The 23,515-nt window shown below is 39.9% G+C and overlaps 1 protein-coding gene across 3 annotated transcripts in view; it reads right to left on the bottom strand.

Annotated features, from left to right (window-relative positions):
- Nucleotides 1-1,309: 1,309 nt before the first annotated feature.
- ZNF180 (zinc finger protein 180) overlaps nt 1,310-23,515 on the bottom strand; it is a 34,939-nt gene continuing 12,733 nt past the window's right edge. For 2 of the 3 annotated variants that reach the window (XM_064293781.1, XM_064293782.1), the window contains exons 3-5: nt 21,322-21,396; nt 13,637-13,763; nt 1,310-12,314 (exon numbers count right to left, since the gene is read on the bottom strand). In XM_064293781.1, coding sequence (XP_064149851.1) covers nt 10,579-12,314; nt 13,637-13,763; nt 21,322-21,396 — 1,938 coding nt within the window. In that variant the 3' untranslated portion in view covers nt 1,310-10,578. The other variant, XM_064293783.1, reaches the window with a different exon arrangement.

Genomic DNA, 23,515 nt, shown 5'->3' on the forward strand with positions numbered 1-23,515 from the left:
GAGCACATCCTGAGCGGCACTTTGCCCCTTGCATCTGACGGGGGTCTCAGAGTTGGTGCGTGGGGCTGACAGGTCTGGTGAGGAGGTGATGGGGGAATGATCCCAATGGCTCTAGCACTGTCCTACCCATGCCCCCAACTCTCCCTCCCTGTGCAGAGGAGGGTCCAAAACCCAACAGAAATGGCCCCAGTGGTACAACGCAGATTTTTTAGTTCAGAGTCTACAATAAAGTATCTAAATAGTCTCACAAAGATTTTACAGAACAGAATCTTCTGAGTATTTTGGGTAACTTTTGCCCTGTAGGTATCTCTTCAACTGTGGAGAAGATACATACAATGGTTCATAATAACGAATGGGTGCTGGCGCATGAAAACATTATTATTGATACTGTATTATTATGTTAAAGGTGTTTTAGTGTATCTGGAAGTGTTTATTGTTTTTATGTACAGAAAGGTACCAAACCAAACCCACTGACTCACGGCGACCCTCTAGTACAGAGCAGAACTGGCCCGTAGAGTTTCCAAGGCTGTAAATCCTTAGGGAAGCCAACTGCCACATCTTTCTCCCAAGGAGTGGATGGTGGGTTTGAACCATTGACCTTTCAGTTAGCAGCCAAGCACTTTAACCACTGTGCCACCAGGGCTTCTCTATAGAAAGGTACCCTATATACTAAGACAAAATTTGACTAACTAGATGTTAGATATGAACTGTACCTAACTTTTCCAACTTACATATAAGTGCAATTTAAAGACAGATGTAGGAATGGAACTTGTTCCTAATCCGGGGACTGCCTGTACTGTACTATAATGCAGTGATGACATTCTTAAGACTTCTTCAACATGTAATTATTGGAGCAAAGGGTTTAAGTATTTGGATGGGTCTTGGTATATAATATTAAACGACATTCTAGAAAGGCTATCTCAATTTATGCTGTCCTGAATTGTTCTCATGAGGAACCTCTACTTAGACCAAGAGGCAGTCGTTCGAATAGAACAAGGGGGTACTGCATGGTTTTAAGTCAAGGAAGGTGTGCATCAGGGCTGTATCCTTATTCAATCTGTATGTTAAGCAAATAATCTGAGAAGCTGGACTATGTGAAGAACGTGGCATCATCAGGATTGGACAAAGACTCATTAACAAACTGTGATATGCAGATGAAACAACCTTGCTTGCTCGGAATGAAGAGGACTTGAAGCACTTACTGAAGAAGATCAAAGACCACAGCCTTCAGTACAGATTACATCTCAACATGAAACAAAAATCCTCACAACTGGACCGATAAGCAACATCATGATAAATGGAGAAAAGATTTGAGGTTGTCAAGGATTTCATTTTACTTGGATCCACAATCAACACCCATGGAAGCAGCAGTCAAGAAATCAAAAGACGAATTGCATCAGGCAAATCGGCTTCAAGAGATCTCTTTAAGGTGTTAAAAAGCAAAGATGTCACCCTAAGAACTAAGGTGTGCCTGACCCAAGCCGTGGTGTTTTCAATCGTCTCATATGCATGGAAAGCTGGACAATGAATAAGGAAGACCGAAGAATTGATGCCTTTTGAATTATGGTAGTGGTGAAGAATACTAAATATACCATGGACTGCCAGAAGATGAACAAATCTGTCTTGGAAGCACAGCCAGAATGCTCCTTAGAAGGATGGTGAGACTTTGTCTCACATACTTTGGACATGTTATCACGAGGGACCAGTCCCTGGAGAAAGACATCATGCTTGGTAAATTAGAGGGTCAGCAAAAAAGAGGAAGACCCTCAATGAGATAGATTGACACAGTGGCTACAATAATGGGCTCAAGCATAGCAACGATTGTGAGGATGGCACAGGACCAGGCAGGGTTTCCTTCTATTGTACACAGGGTCACTATGAGTGGGAACTGACTCAACGGCACCTAACACCACCACCAACGAATAGAAGTGTGGATTTTACCACCCACCCACTACTCTGCATCTCTATATCTCAAATTGGATTGTATAATTGAAAAACAAGTTTTTCTAATTTGATACCATAAATGAGGTTAAATTTTATTTTCACACACATCACTGAATCATTTTTGCATGTTCTGTGTATGTGTACATGAGGGAGATAGGCTGTACTTTTTGCAAAAAAACTGGTTTTGGTAAACCCTTTTGGGGACATCTCTGAAGTAGAACTTGGCTAGAGAAAGTTATCTTTGGTCATCATACAAAACAGGTTCTGGTGCCACTCATTAAAGGTCCTTAATGAAGCTGACATTTCTCTCCAGTGTCCTGGGATGTTGGTTGGCAGACCCTTATTCTGCCTGGTAGTTTTTGAGCAAAGAGACCTTAAAATGAGAGGTGAAGCTTTGTTTGTGGTTCCCAAGGGAGCTACTGCCTTAGACATGTATCCTCTGGCTTAGAGAAGTGCCAAGGACACAATAGAGAAGGTCTTAAACGGTGAAAGAGACCGTGGCCTAAGCAGAATGTGTGAGATGCACTGCGGCCTATGAGATCCTGTCAAGTCCATGGGAAATACCTGTTTACCCCCAGCCCAATGGACCTAAACATGAGATTCCTTGTTTTTATGAGTTCCAACCCCAATGCAATATACTTAAGTACCTACATCAAGATCCCTTAGTTACCGAGATACTTTCATTAATAAAAGTTTCAGCATCATGACAACAGTGGCCCTTACAGAGGAAATGAAAGCTAACGCTATTTATTTACTTAGATTATCATGTATGATTCTTTATAAAATGTAGTCTTTTCCCTCCCCAGTAATGACAACCAGGACTTTTTAAGGTAAAGTCAGATATATTGATAAATGTGATGATGACCTGGATTCAAAGGGGTCCAAATTTAACCAGTAAAATTATACCCAGTGAAGGCCAGCTATATAGGAAAGAGATAATAACAAAGAGGATGGTCCCATGGGTGACTTCCATATATGCTCCACTCCAGCATGGATTAGCAGAGAACCAATTATAATTTGTTTCAGATGTGTGGTAGATGGGGTATTATTCCCCACAATAGGAAGCGAGCTCATATTTCAATCAGGTTCTAGAACATCAGGCTGAATGATCTGAGTCCTCCAACTTTGAACAATCCAATTTTTAGAAGCAGTAGGATTAGGGAAGCTATATTACAAAAATCAACTGGAATCCTATTTAGATAACTATTTGGTTCCTAAGCCTTCCTCAGCCATACATTTAATGTTGCTTTAGAGGTGATGGAAACCCTGGTGGTGTAGTGGTTAAGTGCTACACCTGCTAACCAAAGGGTCGGCAGTTCAAATCCGCCAGGCGCTCCTTGGAAACACTATGGGACAGCTCTACCCTGTCCTATAGGGTCGCTATGAGTCAGAATCGACTCGATGGCACTGGGTTTGGTTTGGTTTTGGTTAGAGGTGATATTCGCATGCTGTTGTTGTTATGTGCCATCGAGTCGGTTCTGACTCATAGCGACCCTATGTACAACAGAAGGAAACACTGCCTGGCCCTAAATCATCCTCACAATCATTCTTATGCTTGAGCCCATTGTTGCAGCGACTGTGTCAATGCATCTTGTTGAGGGCCTTCCTCTTTTTCGATGACCCTCTGCTCTATCAAGCATGATGTCTTTCTCCAGGGACTGGTCCATCCTGACAACGTATCAAAGTACATGTGTTGAAACATCTCAGTTGGTATTCCGTCAATTCCTGGAAACTTGTTTTTGCCAATGCTTTCAGTGCTGCTTGGACCTCTTCCTTCAGTACCATCAGTTCTTGATCATATGCTACCTACTGAAATGGCTGAATGTTGAACAATTCTTTTTGGTACAGTGACTGTTATTCCTTCCATCTTCTTTTGATGCTTCCTGCATCATTTAGTATTTTGCCCATAGAATCCTTCAGTAGTGCAACTCGAGGCTTGAATTTTTTCTTCAGTTCTTTCAGCTTGAGAAATACCAAGCACATTCTTCCCTTTTGGTTTTCTATCTCCAGGTCTTTGCACATTTCATTACACTTTGTCTTCTCAAGCTGCCGTTTGAAATCGTCTGTTCAGCTCTTTTACTTCTTCATCTCTTCCTTTTGCTTTAGGTGTTCTACTTTCAAGAGCAAGTTTCAGGTCTCTTCTGATATACATTTTGGTCTTTTCTTTCTTTCCTGTCTTTTTAATGACCTCTTACTTTCTTCATGTCATTCCACCACTTTTCTGGTCTTTGGTCATTAGTATTCAATGCATCAAGTCTATTCTTGAGATGGTCTCTAAATTCAGTTGGGATATACTCAGGGTCATATTTTGGCTCTAGTGGATTCATTCTAATTTTCTTCGTCTTCAATTTGAACTTGCTTGTGAGTAACTGATGGTCTGTTCTGAATTCAGCCCCTGGCCTTGTTCTGATGATACTGAGCTTTTTAAAAAATTGTATTTGTATATCTCCCCTTTATATATTGCCTCCTGGAAAACTAACCTACACTTTGCCCACCCCCATGTGAGGGGATGACTCATATAAATTTTTTTCTTCCTTGTTTTAATAAAGAGCGAATCAGGGCCTATTACTGATATTTTATCTGCTCCCTTAAGTGATTAAAAGAAAAAAACAGTTGGCATCACCTCAACTACTATTCATGGCAACTCCATGTACAACAAAACAAAATGTTGCCTGGTCCTGTGCCATCTTTGATATGCTTGAGTCCATCGTTGGGGCCACTGTGTATTTTGAGTGCCTTCCAACTTAAAGAACTCACCTTCCACCTGGGTTGGACCCATTTACTAATGGAATCTTTATGTGTCTGTAATTACACAGCTTGTGATCCTATCTGCCAGTGTCAGGTAATGAAAAGACCAACTTGTGTGAGATGCCTGAGCTGAAATTTTAGATGCCCATTTCAATATGTAATAAGGTGAAACCTATGATTTGCAGATGATTAGACTAATGAGTTTCATTTACTGTAGGGTCCTGTATACTATCCTATTTTATCATTTGTCATAAACTTAGATGCTGATCAAAATTTGCCTACAGGACAAATTGATCAATATAAAGCATCTCTTGTGAAGATTATTAGATGTCTAGTTTAGGTCTGCAGTTCAAATCCGCCAGGTGCTCCTTGGAAACTCTATGGGGCAGTTCTACTCTGTCCTATAGGGTCGCTATGAGTCGGAATCGACTCGACAGCAGTGGGCTCTTAGTTTGTGCCTTTCTTCAGCACTCTTGATACTGCATTTCACAGTGGACCCATGGATTTGTAAAGACCAACTTTGTTCCAATTGCCCTTGACTAACAGTTTCTTGATGCTCAGAGTGTCCCTGCCTGACTGTGGAAACCCCACTAGGGCTGGCCCCTTTTGCCTATATGACACTATCCAGATGTCTCTGAAAATATTTTTATCTACAGTAACAAGATGTTAAAGTCCATTTTTATTTTTCTGTGTTAAGATAAACGGTTCATCAAAAAGTTCTGGTCCCACATTACAGCTGCAACCCAAGAGTATGAACTAATGCTACTGCTTCCAATTTAATTCCAGTTTTAACCTCATCTAACACTTTACTATTAAAGCTTTTTCCCCCCAATTCAATGTTTTCTGACCAATTTCAATGTTCCATAAATAATCACAAAAAAACCCACGATTTTAGTTTTACTTAAAGCTAGAAACTTCAGTTTTCCTTTCATAAAAAAATACAATTGGACTTTATCCAGCAAATAACAAAGAACACAGTAGTCATCTCATGTTCCCATTTGGATATGGGAAACAGACACTCATACACAGGTAAAGGCTGCACCACAGGGGGTGCTGTGTCCAATTTCTCGGGGACACATCTTGCAGTTGGCTGCATTCATACAGGTCTAGATGATCAGCACTACGAGCAACATCTAATTAAAACACCATATTATGAAAAAAGAGTCCAAATCTTTCTATCCCCATGAAAAATACAGAAATACTAAAGCAGAGAGTACACCCAGTATCAATGATGGAATCCCCATACTATTAGTAAAGAATAGTAGTATCAGCGAGTACAGATAAATAGCTTTGAGATTTCATCAGAAAAATCTCCTTTGGCTTTCCCATACGTTTGGTTCCTTTTTTTAACCTAATTCCCACTATTCAAATTTCAGCACATTCCACTTATGATCGTATCTGTATTTTTTTTTTTAATTAACAATCCAGGTTAGTGGCATGTCCTTGAAGTTTTTAAAAAGTACAGAAAATTCAGACTGTAACACCACAGAATGTTCCAGCCTACCACAAAATGTTCTTCAGGAGTAGGGTGGTCTTTGTCCTCTCAGAAGGTGAGTAATGGTGGTGGTGGGGGGGAGGGGAACGTGGACAAACCAAATATAGAGCAAAAGGAAGAGCTTATGGTCAAAATAATCACCAACAGATCTGCAGTATAAATATCAATAACCTAGGCTTAAGCAAACACTATCAAAGAATGAACTGGTGGAGCCTGGACAAGAAAGAGAAACGATAGAAATATCCAGGTTTCAAGAACAGCTGAATTCCAGGAATCGTCCCAGAAGAGATGATCTTGAAGCTTGTTGGAGTGCAATCAATGGCTTTTGTGTGGCTTTTCTCACCATGGTCTTGTAACTCCCACCCAGGTGAGTGGGCAGGACTGTGCAGATAAGGATTGCAAGGGGATTGGTCAGTTTTTCCATCCCACTGGGCTTGCAGTGAGCCATTTCAGAGGCGAGAAAAAGAAGATACCACCACCACCACCAAGGAAGAACAGCCAGGAGCCAATACATCCTTCAGACCCAGGATTCCTGTGCTGAGAAACTCCTGGAAGCAGGAGACAGAGGGAGAGAGCTGTAATCCTGAAAACGGTGAGTAGCGGTGGCAGGAGAGACCTGGCAGCAGAGACCCGGAAGCAGGCGATAGTGTGGTGGGCTTCCTGGCCCACAGAGAAAGCTGAGTGCCTTTGGGCAGAAGCCTAGGGCCAGGAAGAGGCGTGCCTAGAAGCATGGCTGGGAAGGGGCTGTCCTCATGGAAGAACTGTATCCTGAGTGTTCCTGAGCCTGAATTATAACTGTTAATTCCCTAATAAACCCCCATAATCGTGAGCATTTTCTGTGAGTTCTGTGTGGCCATTGCAATGAATTCTCAAACCCTGCAGAGAAGTAGAAAGTGCCGTGGGAGGGATGTTTGGTGTCAGAACTGTTGGTCCTGATTCTCCTTCCCCCTTGTGAAGTTAGAGGAGGTCAGACATCGTCCCCACAACGTTCTCACAGTTGGTGTCAGAATTGGTAAAAGATGGTGGAGAGAGGAGGCATGTATGACTTCTGCCTGATAGGAATCAGCCTGGGCTGTTGATCTTGATCCTCCTTTCCCCTTGGGAAGCTGGAGGAGGTCGGACACTGCCCCCACACCATTTTTACACTTGTCATGGTCTCAGATGAAAACTTAATAGAACACAGATGCTGAAGAGGCCAGAACAGGTGACATAAGTACTATGAAAAGGTTAATCAATTGCTAACCCATTTTCATTGAAATCTCATTCCCAGTGGATTACAAACCAATACTACACTGGTTATAACACAGAAAACCCAACTTTACTGTTCCAACAAATCCACTTGGCCAAAGATTCACTTGGCAAATGCCAAAAATGATATTTTTAATGGAACAATTTTTTTTAACTGAGAAGTCTATAAAACAGTCATTTATTTAGCCAGAGCCCAAATGAATCCAAATAAGGATTAAATCGTCTTAGCCAGTAAACAACTGTCTACATCACCAACTCATTTACAGTGTTATAAAACCATTTTTAGAAAGCTTTTGAATATCTACTGGCCATAATAAAAAAGATACTGAATATTTTTAGGTTGGTAATTCAACTTGGTTTTACAATCTTTTTTTTTTTTTTTTTTTTTGATACCTAGCACCTGAACCCTCTTACTAAGAACTTTCTCTAGAAGAGGAATGGACATCACCAGAGATCCCAGATTTGGGACTGGATATAATAATGTGAAGCTCTGGGTTATCCCTATTTGGGAAGAGCATGAGCATGGTTCTGATTATAAGACAGGCAGTTGTATTACGTTAGGTTATATACACATATTTAAATAAGATAAAGAATAAAAAGTGAAAAAAATGTTGATATATGGGCTGGGCAAAAGGTGAGCTATACTGGAAACCTTTTTATTCCTTTGCTGTTACTTAGAAAATAATAATTCTATAAATGGCAAACTGCCCACTTAACTAGTATGAGTGAAAGGTAAAGCCCACCTACATCTACAGACTCTCCTGAAAACTCCAGCTACTGGTGACCATAGGACCCACCAGACCTAGGCACTTGCCCTGGACTTGGAATCAGAAGAAATCAATAGAGCCATGACCTGGAGGAACTCTCATGGCCTCTGCAGCATGAGTCTAGAAGTTGTTTCTGCCTTTATAGCCCTGAGCTCAGTCCTATAGTTTCTTGACAGTTATGCAAGCCATCTAATATCCTCTTTAAGAACTCCTTTTTCTGAATCAATTGGCTAGAGCTGATTCCTATGCTTTCCAATTAAGAACCCCAGTTTGCTACAATTTGAAAAGAGCAATATGGTATTTAATGATGTGAGCCATTAAGTCTTCTACAGTAAAGTTGACTGAATCCAGGTGCAACATCTTTAAACAAACTAGAAAACAGCGATTTTGCAAGACAAAGTCTAAAGGCTGAAGTGAAATTAACTGGTCTCATCAAGTATAATAAATAAGACATACAGAGTAGATGAATTCAGTACAAAAACCATATATATTTTTTAAATACAAAAGGCTTATCTGAAAACAGCATCAAAAAGTCTGGATTTCCTTCTTAGCTAAAATCTCTCAAAAACATCGAGAAAAGCACACTTTATATTTGTCAAGCCTAAGAGGCTGAAGCACCATACCACAAAATCAGGTGGAAAGAATCCAAAGGCAGTAAAGACTGAACCCGAGTGTGAGAGGAAATGGAGATAACGTCCCCTCTGCAGGCACATTTCCCTGAAGTGAGGGAGCCACCCCTTTAACTGTAGATCAAGATCCTTCGCAATGGGGAGAACCAAGTGCAGTGTCTTTCCTGGAGTCATTCTGGATCTGAGAGCAAGAGAGTCTGGGCTAGACAGTGAACAACAGGGAGAAAAAGATATTTGCATGAAGTAGTCAAGCCCTATGACACAGTAAAAAATGAGGCTGCACAGTGAACAGCCCTGCAGACGAGTCCAGTGCTGAGTAGGAAGGAGTCATAGCCAAAATACTTACACACACAAAATCTGGGAACCTGGAATATGGTTGTTACAGGAGAAACTCACCTGATGCAAAATGAACAGTTGAAAATGAGCGGGTTCAAGAATAGATGGATGTGAAAAAAAACACCAATTTATTACCTCTCTGGGTCAGGGGCTTCACGCCTATTGCAGTCCACAGGATTAGAATCCATGATTTAGGGGCAAAGGCAAGAAACACACGCAAACCAAATCTAAAGATCAATGAGCACAAATCTTGCTTCTGTAAAAACATCCTTGCAAGCTTAATTTAGGTGATAAACACTTAGCTGGGGCATTAAAGGATATATCCCATGAGAAAGACAAGATGTGACATAAGGGGAGAACAAAACACTTTAAAAATTGAGCTCTTTTACACTGCTCTGGATATATAAAAATAAGCCCATTTGCACCTTATACTGTCCATGCATTCTCAATTCCCTCCTACAGAATATTCCTGGGCCTAAGTTCCCAGTTTCCCATTCCCAGGGCACTATTTTATTTGCAGCAAATAATATCCCTGGGAATCTAAGCCCTAAAATGTAACCCCGATTCTACTGCAAATAGAAAGTCTCAGAATCCTGAAGAATTTTTGCTAACTAGTTTCCTAGTCTTTCCTGAATTGTCAGACAAAGCAAATGGAAATCTTTGTACTTCCTTTTTGTTGTTGACTGATTTTTACTTGTATCATTATAGAAAAACAGTTTACAATCTAAAAGGGAAGAAACCCACATATAAATCTAAAAATCAAATAGAGACACCCATATCCTCTTTCAACTCTGATCCATATACAAAAATCTTCTCACAATGGTTCTAGAAATGAATGTCCTATATTCTTGCCCTGCATTTTTCACTTCATATCAGAGCCATTTTTCTATTTTCTACTAAATCTTCATATATAATAGGAAGTGCTGTATGAAACAGAAAACTACGAAACTGGGAAGTCATGCAATAAAATGATACACTGCAATATTGTTTCCCATCCTAAATTCTGATAACTACAGCAATTTTCCCATCTACTCAACAATAAGCCCACCAGTATTAGCATTCTTATCTACTCTTTATTACAAAAGAGGTCTGTCTCACTGGCAATCCAGTCTACTGACCATTTGATGGTTTTCTTTGATTCAGGCCTGAGTGTTTTTTGCAAAGAAAAGTGTCAATATTTATTACTTTTATAGCAATGTATCATGGGGGACAATTCTGATTTTGTATGTGGAACTGCTAAGTAAAACAAGCAATTCATAGTTTTTCCGTCTTTCTTCTCCAGAATGAATTTCCAGATACACAATAACAAAGTTCCCCACATACATTGTTTTTATACTAATTCTTTCCATTACATGTACTCCTTTTAAAAAACAAAAATGAATAAATATACTCTGGCTGAAGGCTTTTCACTTTAGTTACATTCATAGGGTTTCTCTTCTGTATGGGTCGCTTGATGCCTGATAAGTTTAGAGCTATTAATGAAAGCTTTTCCACACTGATTACATGTAAAAGGTTTCTCTCCAGTATGAGTTCTTTGATGTACAATAAGCCGAGCACTCAAACTGAACGTTTTTCCACACTGATTACACTCATAGGGTTTCTCTCCCGTATGAGTTCTCTGGTGTTGAGTAAGGCATGAGCTCTGCCTGAAAGATTTCCCACACTGATTGCATTCATAGGGCTTTTCTCCAGTGTGCGTTCTCTGATGTACAACAAGAACATAACTCTGGCTGAAGGATTTCCCACACTGATTACATTTGTAGGGCTTTTCTCCAGTATGAGTTCGCTGATGCATAACAAGGTGAGAACTACGGTTGAAAGACTTTCCACATTCATTACATTCATAGGGTTTCTCCCCAGTATGAGTTCTTTGATGTGCAACAAGCTGAGAGCTCCAGCTGAAGGATTTCCCACACTGATTACATTCAAAGGGTTTTTCTCCTGTGTGAGTTCTCTGATGGGCAACAAGTTTGTAACTTTGACTAAAGGACTTTCCACATTGATTGCATTCATAGGGTTTTTCTCCAGTATGGATTCTTTGATGTGCAATAAGTTTATAGCTCTGGATAAATGACTTCCCACATTGACTGCATTCATAGGGCTTCTCTCCAGTATGAGTTCTTTGATGTGCAATAAGTTTATAGCTCTGCCTGAATGACTTTCCACACTGATTGCATTCATAAGGTTTCTCTCCTGTATGAGTTCTTTGATGAACAACAAGGACATAACTCTGGCTAAAAGATTTCCCACACTGATTACATCTATAAGGTTTCTCTCCAGTATGAGTCCTCTGATGGGAAACAAGGTGAGAGCTCCGGCTAAAAGATTTCCCACATTCATTACATTCATAAGGTTTCTCCCCAGTATGAGTTCTCTGATGTGCCACAAGGTGAGAGCTCCAGCTAAAGGATTTCCCACACTGATTGCATTCAAAGGGTTTCTCTTCAGAATGATTTCTCATGTTTTGAGCAGGGGATGAGCTCTGGGAGGTTTTACTACATTTATATTGACTCTCTTGTTCAACAGAAATTCTCTGTTGCTCATTATGGGATATACTGTGGCTCAAAACTTCACCACATTCCTTAAAATCAAAGGTTTTTCCTCCTGCATGAATTTTCTCAGGTATATTTAGTGATGTAATATGAATATTATCACCAAATCCACAGGATTTATCTTCTGTTTGAGTTCTTGTAAGTTGAATAAGGTGAATGCTCTGGGGAAGATTTCCACAATCGTTATTTTCACATAATTTCTCATTGTCATCAATCTTCTGATGATTGTTTACAACAGAATTATAATGTAATTTTTTAACATGTAATGCATGTTTATGAAAATGTTTTCTTGTGGATATCGACTGGGATGAAAGAAGACTGGAATTCAGACCACTTTTATCCTCAAATTCATCACTTTTGCAGATTTTCTCATAAATGACAGCTTTCCTTCGGGTGAATGCCAGTTCCTTCAAAAGTCTCTCTTGTTTTTCCTGCTGCTTTTCCAACTGGTCCTTACAATCACGGATTTCCCCACATGAAGACAACCTAGGATCACCTCTTGTCAATCTTTCTATCTTCACTCCATGGGATGGTTCTTCATCAAAAGTGCTGTGCTTTGAAGTTGATTCTCTTCTTCCACGTGCAGTTGCCAAGTCTGAAAGAAAGCAAAATAAGACGATCTAGACAAAACATGTTAGGGTTGGAATGGTGGGATAAATTGACAAGAAAGCATGCAAACTATATGCGGTTTTGCTTTCAGATATGAACTTATAACCCACATTGAGAAAGCAAAAGAGTGGAATGAAAAACTGCCACAGCCCAATAGTATAATAGAGCATTAAAATAGAACTATTTTAATCCTAGTTTTGTCTGAATATCCAAGATTTTAGGTGTCAAATACTTGCATATTCCAATATAAGATTACCTATTCAGAACCCAAAGGAGCCCTGGTAGCACAACGTTAAGCACTTGGCTGCTAACTGAAAGACTGGTAGTTGGAATCTACCAGTGGCTCCACAGAAGAAAAGATGTGGCAATCTGCTTCCAAAAAGTTACAGCCTAGGAAATCCTATGGGGCAGGTCTACTCTGTCCTATAAGGTCACAATAAGTTGGCATCCACTCAACAGCACACAGCAACATGCAGAACCCACAGATCTTAAAAACAATTTTACAATCCTTGACAAAGAAATAGAGGGGCCTGTCCACCCTTTTTAGTGCTAGATACATGTTCACTGAAATAGAGATCAGAGTCTATGTTTCTAGGAATTTATGATGGTATGACACTTGCTAATAGCCTGTGTCAGCAACACATGAGCAAACTACATTAGTGAACCCATGCAAAAGAATGGGAACAGTGTTATTTCAGTTCCCAAAGTGTCTTATGAGTTAATAAGGCTTCATGGATTCCTGTAATTTCAAGTGAGGAAGAATGGAGGTTGGCACAGAGGCGGAAGCCTAGATGGCCACTAGATCACACAATAGAGAATACACCTGGAAAAAGTGGTAACATATGCACCCCACCAGGAGGTGGGAGATGAAGAAAAATGTTGCATTCCCTATGGGGTTTTTCAAACAAACCCTCTATACCTGTGCGTCTCGTCTCACCTGGGAAGATGTGTTGAGAAATTCTGTTTATACTCTTGCCCTTTTTCCAACTATGAGATTGTTCCAGTTTGAAAAGCTGATAAGGAAGGACATAGGACTTTGAGTGTTTGGGCTGGGATGAAAGAAAACCACTGCAAAATCTAGTCCCCATCTTTGGCCTTTACAAGCCATGAGGATTGAATAAGCTCAAGCCCAAGAGGCTGTACCTTTTCCATCCTACAAATCAGAATTAATTTTCACTAGGGAATAAAGAGCACAAACACAATTTATGTGTGGCCAAAACCATTCCAGCTGCTGAACCCTACAGCTCTGCTAAGAATATGAAATCATTCCAACAGACAGAACTTCATTGAAAGGGACTGTATTCTTACCCCAAAAGATCAGGTCCCTGTGGTTCTCCAGCATCACATCTCTATCCAGGGTCTTCTGAGCAAAGTTCAGGGTGCTCTGTTCCTCCTGAGTGTAGTCCACAGTCACAACTCTGAAGTTCACTCCTTCCTAAAAGAAGACATACATGCCTGCTCAGCTAGGTATCATTTCCTTCCAATGTACGTGAGGAAGAAAAGAGATTGGCAAATGGAGGAAGAAAAACCTGATAGCCTGGGAGGTGTCCTGAGATTGTCAGTGTCCAAAGGATTCAGTCAAGGCATACAGGTGCTTCTAAGTGAGTCTCGGCCTTAGTCATCTAGTGCTGCTCTAACAGAAATACCACAAGTTGATGGCTTTAACAAAGAAATTTATTTTCTCACACTCTAGTAAGCTAGAAGTCCAAATTCAGGGTGTCAACTCCAGAGAAAGGCTTTCTCTGTTGGCTCTGGAGGAAGGTCCTTGTCATCAATCTTTCCCTGGACTAGGAGCTTCTCCATGTAGAAACCCTGGGTCCAAAAGGTGCATTCTGCTCCTGGCACTGCTCTCTTGGTGGTATGGGGTCCCCAACTCTCTGCTTGCTTCCCTTTTCTTTTATCTCTTGTAAGATAAAAGGTGGTGCAGGTCACACTCCAGGGAAACTCCCTTTACATTGGATCAGGGATGTGACCTGAGCAAGGGTGTTACATCCCACCCTAATCTTCTTTAACCACAGGCAGAGACTATGATTTATAATGCATAGAAAAATCACAAAATGGAGGACAACCACACAATACTGGGAATCACAGCCTAGCCAAATTGACACTTATTTTGGGGGGACACAATTCAATCCATGACATCCCTTTGGGTTTTGGATGCTGGACCTGTTTTTACAACTCCAAAGAGGAATACCAGATAAGAACCAACAAACAGTTTTCCAAGACTCTTGTCCACCTTTAAGAAAATGCTTACTCTGGTTTTTGCACTGGTGACTGTAGGATTCCCACTCAGGAATTCCTTCCAAATTACCAAGAGCCTAACAGAACAGAAGTTGGCTAACTTTTTCTGCCAAAGGCCAGGTAGTATCTATCTTAGCCTTTGCAGGCCATACAGTCTTTATGATAATTGTAACTCTGTTGCTGTAGTAAGACGACAGCCATAGATATATATAAACAAATGGGTGTGGCTGTATTACAATAAAATTTTATTTACAAAACATGCAGTGAGCCAGATTTGGCCCACAGGTTGTGCTCTGCTAACGCCTGAGGTAGAAAATGAAATGTAGGTTTCAATGAAAGAAAGTATGTGTAGGTTAAAAGCAATGGATTTGGAAGAAAAGAGGTGGGTTTTCTCACTTATAAAGAGTATATGTCTGTTGGGTCCCTGGGTGGTGCAAAGAGTTTGCACTGGACTGCCAACCTAAAGGTTGGTGGTTTGAACCTACCCAGTGGCACTATGGAAGAAAGGTCTGGTAACATACTTCCGTAAAGATTACAGCCAAGAAAACCCTATGGGGTAGTTCTACTTTGTCACACATGAGGTTGCCTTGAGTCAGGCTCGACTTGACAGTGATGGGTAACTCTGGCAATCTGTCTTTAAGGATGAGTTTATTCCATTTCTATTTATTAAGCTTAATTATACCCAGTTCATTGGGTTGTTAAGTGAATTAACTGTGATAATATATGAAAAGCTGTTAGCAGACTTTACTAAGACACTTGGCAATTATTAGGATTATTAGTTTTGAGAACCCTAAAAAATTACCTGACAGTCACTGTGACTCAATAAATTTTATCCTGAACCCTTAGCCTTTGGCTGATAGTTCTTATGTGCCCACACTAGGACCTGCACTGCAGGGCTTCTTAGAAGACATTCAGTGTCTTTACTGCCATATAAAGAGGATCTCCTGGGCTGCCTCCTCTAAGGGGGTATGGGTCCGTTCCCAAGACAACTGGGCAGGAATTTTGATCCAGAGAAGCAGTGTTCAGGGTGAGCGGTCCTTACCCAAAGGCAGCAAAAGCCAAGGAAGTTGAATATCACTCAATACTAGTGGCTCTTTAAATAGACCAGATGTTCTTAAACTGTGGTTCATGAATAGGATACAGGGTTCTCTGAATCACATGAAACTACATGCAACATGCTGCTGTATATGCATTTTTCTAACTCAGGGGCCCACAGATTTCACCAAAATCTCAAAGGTTTTCTGATTAGTCCAAAAATGGGACTCAAAATTTAATTTACAAACCCAGCTATGTTGAATATTGATTTTTAGTGCACTGTTTTTCAACCTTTAATCCATGCTTCCTTTTAATAAACATTTCCCTTTGCTGTTTAACGTAGGCACCTTGAATACCAAGCTTGTTCAAATGCCAAATAAATAATACTAGATAATTTTATATTAGCACTCCTCACCAGCCCCAGCTATATGATCTTAAAGTGCCCTGGACTTCTATGGTAACACTCACCACACTTTCTTATTATCTGCTTAATGGTCAACTTTGTCACTAGGCTATGATCCATGACAGCGGGGAGAGGCAAGGTATTTATAGTTTGTAACTCCAGTACTTAACACAATGTTGATCTATAATAGACACTAAATATATATTTGGTAAATTATTTCAGTAAGGCTTTCTAATATATCCAAATAATCCTGGCCCAAACTCTGATTTAAGCCTCTCCTCTCACCTAAATTTCACCAGGCATATCACGTGCCCATGTAAAAATGTCCTTCACCAGGTTAAAAAAAACAGCTGCTGTCACGTTGATGTCTACTTATGGTGACCTCATGGGTGTCAGAGTAAAACTGTGCTCCAAAGGGTTTTCTTTTTCTTAAATAATATTTTACTGAGTTTTTGGTGAAAGTTTACAGCAAGTTAGGTTCCCATTTGACAATTTCTGCACAAATGTGTTCCATGACATTGTTACATTTATCACAATGTGTCAATATTCTCTTCAATTGTGTTCTGTTGGTTCCATTTCCAGTAATCTAGCTTCCCCGCCCCTTTAACTGTTTACCTTTGCTTTTTGGTAATTTTTGATCTTTCGATCCCATAATGATGGTTTTTGAGCAGAGCACCAATCTTAAGGGTAATATCCTTTATTTTGTGTGCCACTCTGCTATTTCACTAAAAGGTAATCTCAGGAAATACTTGGTTGTAGGTTTAAAAAGTGTCTCAGGGCTATAGCCTCAGGGAGTCCTCTGCTCTCTACTGTTCCAGTTTGTCTGGCTATTTATTTATTTAAGAATTTGAGTTCTGTTCCACATTTTTCTCCCATTCTATCCAGGACCATCTATTATGATGAGTTTTATTTTTAATAATATTTTCATGTGTTTTTCATTTAGACAGCAATTTAGGTTCCCATTCAACAACTTCTACACAAACTGTTCAGTGACATTGGTTACATTCTTCACAATGCATGAACATTCTCAATATTTCTGTGTCCATTAACCTGCCCCCTTACATTCTGTTCTTTGTTTTAAAGTAATTGTTGACCACTTGGTCTCATAAAGATGATTTTTCAATGAAGCACAGTACTCACAAGTGACATTCTTAATTTCGTAAGCTAATCAGTTATTCAGCTAAAAGGTGACCTCGGGATAGTTTTGGTTCAAGGTTTAAAGAGCATCTCAGGGCAACAGTTTCAGGGAGTCCTCCAGTGTCAACTGGTCCAAAAAGTCTGGTTTTGTTTATTTTTTTAGGAATTTGAGGCTCTGTTTCATATGTTCCTCTCATTCTATCAAGGTCCATCTACTGTGGCCCTGGTCAGCGTGTTCAGTAATCGTAGTTGGGTACGATGAGGCCGTGGTTCGTGTAGCCTATAAGTCCTCTAGTCTAGTTTCTTCTTTGAGTCTTTGGTTTCCTTCTTTCTGTTTTGCTCTGGACGAGTAGAGACCAATAGTTGTATCTTAGATGCCTGCTCGCAAGCTTTTTAAAACCCCAGATGCTACCACCAAACTAGGATAGAGATCATTAACTTTATGAACTATCTTATACCAACTGACCAAGATGTCCCACAAGACTATGGTCCTAATCCTTCAAACCCAGGAAACCAATCACACAAAGTGTTTGGTTATCTCTAAGAAGCATCCATAACTGTGCTCCCATGTGCTTTATTATATATATGGACATATGCGCATATAGTCAAATACGTGCATTATTGTCGTTGTTAGGCGCTTTTGAGTCGGTTCTGACTCAACAGAACAAACATCGTCCCATCCTGTGCCATTCTCACAACCGTTGTTATGCTTCAGCCCATTGCTGTACCGCTCTATCAATCCATCTCATCAAGGGTCTTCCTCTTCCTGGCCCTCTGCTTTACCAAGCATGATGTCCTTCTCCAGGGACTGATCCGTCCTGATAACATGCTCAAAGTCTTGAGATGTAGCCTCAAAACATCCATCCTTCTAAGGACTGTTCTGGCTATACTTCTTCCGAGACAGATTTGTTCATTCCTTTATCAGTCCATGGTATATTCAGTACTCTTCGCCAACACCACAATTCAAAGGTGTCACTTCTTCTTCAGTCTTCCTTATTCATTGTCCAGCTTTTGCACACATATGAGGTGACTGAAAACACCATGGCTTGGGTAAGGCACACCTTAGTCTTCAACTGACATCTTTGCTTTTTAACACTTGAGAGATCTTTTGCAGCAGATTCCTCCAATGCAATGCGTCACTTGATTTGACTGCTGCGTCCATGAGTGTTGATTGTGGATCCAAGTAAAACAAAATCACTGACAACTTCAATCTTTTCTCCGTTTATCATGATGTTGCTCATTGGTCCAGTTGTGAGGATTTTTGTTTTCTTTATGTTGAGGTGTAATCCATACTGAAGGCTGTGGTCTTTGATCTTCATCAGTAAGTGCTTCAAGTCCTCTTCACTTTCAGCAAGCAAGGTTGTGTCATCTGCATAACACAGGTTGTTAATGAGTCTTCCTCCAATCCTGATGCCACATTCTTCATATAGTCTAGTTTCTCAGACTATTTGCTCAGCATACAGAGTAAGTATAATGAAAAGCATACAACCCTGACCCACACCTTTCCTGACTTTAAACCACACAATATACATGCATATACATATACATACATTTACCTATCTACACACATACACACTCACATATACAAACCCATGCACATATTCATCTATGTACATACATATACTCCCACACATATATTTTTGCTTGTTGTTCAAAATTATATACGCCATAGCAATTACCAAAAGGTCCTTTCATCTTGTGTACATTTTAGTGACATCACTTACCTTTGACAAGCTGTGCACACTTCACCCTCATTCGATGTTACCTTTTCCATCACCAAAAATAACAAGTGTCTACTATTCTAGAGAGTGAAACCCTCTCTTCCTTCCCCCACTCTCATCCCTAGTAACCATTAATGAACATAAGTTTTTGTATACTTGCCTGTTCATGTCATTTCATGAAAGTGAGGGCATACAACGTTTGTTTTGTGACTGACTTATTTTGGTCAACGTAACGTCCTCCAAGTTCATTCATGTTCCGAGATGTTTCAGGAACTCATTTTTCTTTATCATTGAGTAGTATTCCAATGCATGCATGTAGGTACCACATTTTACTTATCCATTCATCCATTAATGGGCACTTAGGTTGTTTCCATTTTTTTGCTATTGTGAATAGCGCTGCGATGAACATAGGTATGCATATGTCTGTTCATGTCACTTCTATTACATCCCTAGGATATATATCTAGGAGTGTAATTGCTGGGTCATATGGCACCTCTACCTCTAGTTTTTTGAGGAGTTACCAGGCTGTCTTTCACAATGTCTGTACCATTTTACATTCCAACCAGCAATGGATGAGGGTTCCAATTTCTTCATATCTCCTCCAACACCTGTTATTTTCTATTTAATCTTAGCCATCCTAGTGGGTATAAAATGGTATCTCATTGTGATTTCAATTTACATTTCTCTGATGGCTAATGCTGTTGAGCATTTTTTTATGTGTCTATTGGCCACCTGAATATGCTCTTTGGTGAAGTGTCTGTTCATGTCCTTTGCCCAGTTTTTGCTTGGACCACAGAGTATTCAATAGCTTATTTTTTGGGAGTAGACTGCCAAGATTTTCTTCCAAGGCCCCTCTAGGTGGACTTGAACCTCCAACTTTTTGGTCAGCAGCGGAGAGCAATAACCATTTGTACCACCCAGGGATGGCCCTTCAATATGTAGATACTGACTTTTCTGGTCTTCCATCTCACCTTATTCTATTCTCCCTCTTCCTGTTCCCAGACTCCTCACTCCTCAAAACTCTTTCCCAAATCCTTGAACTGTGCCCTCAGGAACTTATCTTTCACAATGAAATCCTACAGAGTCAACATTCTTCACCGAACACTCCCTACACATCTCTGTGCTAATGGAAACTGATGCTTCCCCCTGAAGACTCCCCTCCTCTGCTCTGCAGCCCTCACAGGCTAAGGATGGCCATGCTCTCCCATTCCAGGGATGTCAATATCAAGATGGAGAGGATGTGCATCCTCCCAGTTACTCTGAAATTCGTGTCATTTACCTCAGAATCTATCACTTCTTGTAGCTTTGTCCTAAAACCTCCTGAACACTACCAACCCCATTCACTGAAGATCTATACCCACGATTTATCCTCTAATACAAGAACTTGTATCATTTCATCTTCCATCATCTATTGCATTCTCTTGTATAAAAAAACCCAATGCCATCGATTTGATTCTGACTTACAACGACCCCAGAGGACAGAAGAGAACTGCCCTATAGGGTTTCCAAGGAGCGGCTGGGGGATTCGAACTGCCAACCTTTTTGATTAGCAGCCAAGCTTGTAACCGCTGTGCCAATTTTATTACTGTACCAGTCTACATTCTTTTCCTTTCTATGTAGTGTACTCTATCTTCTTCCTCTTAACTATTCAGATAAATCTTTGTATTTGATACATACAAAAATTCCTTCAAATACTCCCTTGACCTATGGAGCTTCCACTGCATATACCTGGCAAATTAAAAAAAACTAGGTGAATTCGAATGTCAGTTGGCTATCTATGGGAAATGGGTTGCAGAGTGCCACTGGGGAAAAAAATCCACAAAACCAGGCAGCTGGATCGAGTATTATAAATTACTGGTCACCATCCTTTAAGACCAACCAGCAACCCTATTAGACCTATTTAAGGTAGTTTGTTCTCTCATAATTCAAAACTACTATTTTAAACCTTCTCCATCCTTATCAAACATTTTTCTGTTTCAACTCCCACCCTCACGCCCAACAGATAACTTCACCTGATATTTCACAGAAAAATCCAAACCTTCGGGTAACTCCCTCAACCTCATTCTTCCTATATGAGTCCTTCTTCCTATAAAAAGTCAATTTATTCACATATGCTCTGAATTAAATCCTCTGGCCTGAATCAAGGACCCTGCTTCATGGTTTACCTCCTCTCTTCTGTGATATTTAACCTCTTTTTCTCCACTAAGTCCTTCTCCAACCATTTAAACATAGTCAAATCTTCTCCATCCTTAAGGGGGGGGGAAAAAGTTCTTTCAATATCAAATCTCCTTGCAATATTCACACTTTTCAATCCTTCCCTTGATGACCAAACTTTTTATAAAAGTGTTCTGCTCTTACCTCCATTTCCTCACTTTCCACCACACTTTAATTTGGCTTCTGCTGCCAACCAGCCGTGCAAAATTTCTCAATGCGGAGAGGGGTCATGCCCGACTCACCTGGGATGGGATGGCCTGTGACCCAGTGTCTTCTCCCTCAACCTTGATGATAATTTCCTGAGGACAGAGAGAGTCCTGAGAATGCAAAACAGATAAAAGGAAAAAAATCAGGGAGCTAAGTCATGGCTCAAAACTCCCACTGTGGGTGGGCTAGGATTTGACACACCAACTATGTTAACACAGTTCACCTACCAAGCTTCCACTCCCTCCTACGGATAAGCCCAAACTAGCCATGTGGAGAGAAAGAGGACATCTGGAGGAACACTGAGACAACAGACATGGGCATGAGGCCATTGTGGACCTTCCTGGATAGCCCAACTACCAGCTAAATGCAGTTGAGTGAGTGACCCCAGTCACTAAAAGAAGCAAAAGAACTATCCAGCTGGGCCCTGCCTGAATTCCTGGATCACAGAATCATGAGCAAATAGCATGGAATACAGCATGACCAAAGCCAGAGTCATGAAGATTAATAGATTACATAAAATGTTTGGCAACAAGTGCCATCAATAAAGGCACCATCAATAAGAATCTGCACTATTAAGACTTCTTCCAAATCAGTAAGAAAAGGTAGCTTCAATGGGAAAATGGACCAAGAACAGGGTACCTGTAACCCAACTCAAGAGAAATAAAAAATGGTCAGTGAATATAAAGATGCTCAGCTCTTTTTAATCATAAATTGACTATTTCTATTTTTTTTATACCTAGTATTTACCTCTATAAAAAAAATTTTTTTTTTTTTTTTTTAATAGGAGACCATAAATTCACACCAATACCTACAATTACAATTCGACAATACATTTTATCCTAGCCTTCCTGCTTTCCACATTTGTACCTTCCTTCTCTGGCCCCCATTATCTTCATTATATTTACTTATTTGCTCAAACCCTTTGCATGTAAACAACTCCTCAACCACATAGAGTGTTTCTGATGTCTGCTGGCACCAACGCACTCAAGCCTGCACCAGCAGAGTCCCCCACTTCACGCCTTGGCAGCCCATACAGCCTTCCTGGATTGGACACACACACACATATTTATAAAATATTTTATTTGAGATAGTTTAAGACTCAGAAGAAGTTGTAAAAATAGTACAGCAAGTTCTCATGTTCCTTTCACCCAACTTCTCCCCATGATCTTATCATACATAACCATAGTAAGTACATAACCAGAGTACTTGTGAAAAGCAGCTAACTGACAGTGGTACGATATTATTAACTCAGGTAGAGACCTTATTTGGATTTCACCAGTTTTTATGTGCATTCTTTGTTTATATTTTTGTTCTTTTAATGGCAATATTTTCATTTAAAAATGTAATGCCCATATCAATAAGTCTACTTGTAACTATTTATCTTTAGCAAAATAGAAAGCACTCCTAGATGAACGTGTAAGAAATCTCACTAAAGGGTTACATTAAAACAGCAAAAATTTGGAAGGCAGGTTTAAATGTCTATTAGTAACTGTCTTGTGAAATAAATTGTGCTTTCTCTAGGCAACTGAATACTATTAAGCAACTAAGAGAAGACGAGATAGATTTGTATGCAAGGATGCATATAAAATGACAGATGTCTACGATATATTGAATGAAAAAAGTAAAAACAGTATATAAAATATGAGTAGATTTTTATAAAATATAAATATAAACAGAAAGGTCTGGAAGGACATTCTCAAAAGCATTAAAAGTAGTGTTTTTTTGGTTTTTTTTGAGGGGCAGGACTGAGAAGCATGTTCACTGCCTACATTTTAATACTGTACACAATTTTCAGTGGCATTTATTTTCTTCAGTTAAATATTCAGAAATCAGTGAAAGTGTTTTCCCCCTTGGAAAATCACTTTGAAATCAGGTCACCCCTTTGTAGCTTCCTGAGGTTTTTTCTCAACCTGTTAAATGACAGTCCATTCAAGTGTACATACTCTGCTCCCTCACAAATCTTCACGCAAGTACTGTTGGTTCTTGATTTACCACTCAATGATTTGGAAGCCTCTGAATCATAAATGAAAAGGAAACAAACTATTGTAGTATATCAATGTTGTTTTGTTGTCATTGCTGCCATTTCATTTTGTTTTTGGCCCTTATCAACCCAGAGAAAACCTCACTATTGCAGTGGGAAAGGTTACCAAAAAATGGCTAGCCTTCATGTGTTCAGAGGCAGAAAATAATTTTTTCAAACTTAAAAAAAAACATACATATACATTTAAT

This window comes from Loxodonta africana, chromosome 11 (genome assembly GCF_030014295.1).
Source record: "Loxodonta africana isolate mLoxAfr1 chromosome 11, mLoxAfr1.hap2, whole genome shotgun sequence".
NCBI lineage: Eukaryota > Metazoa > Chordata > Mammalia > Proboscidea > Elephantidae > Loxodonta > Loxodonta africana.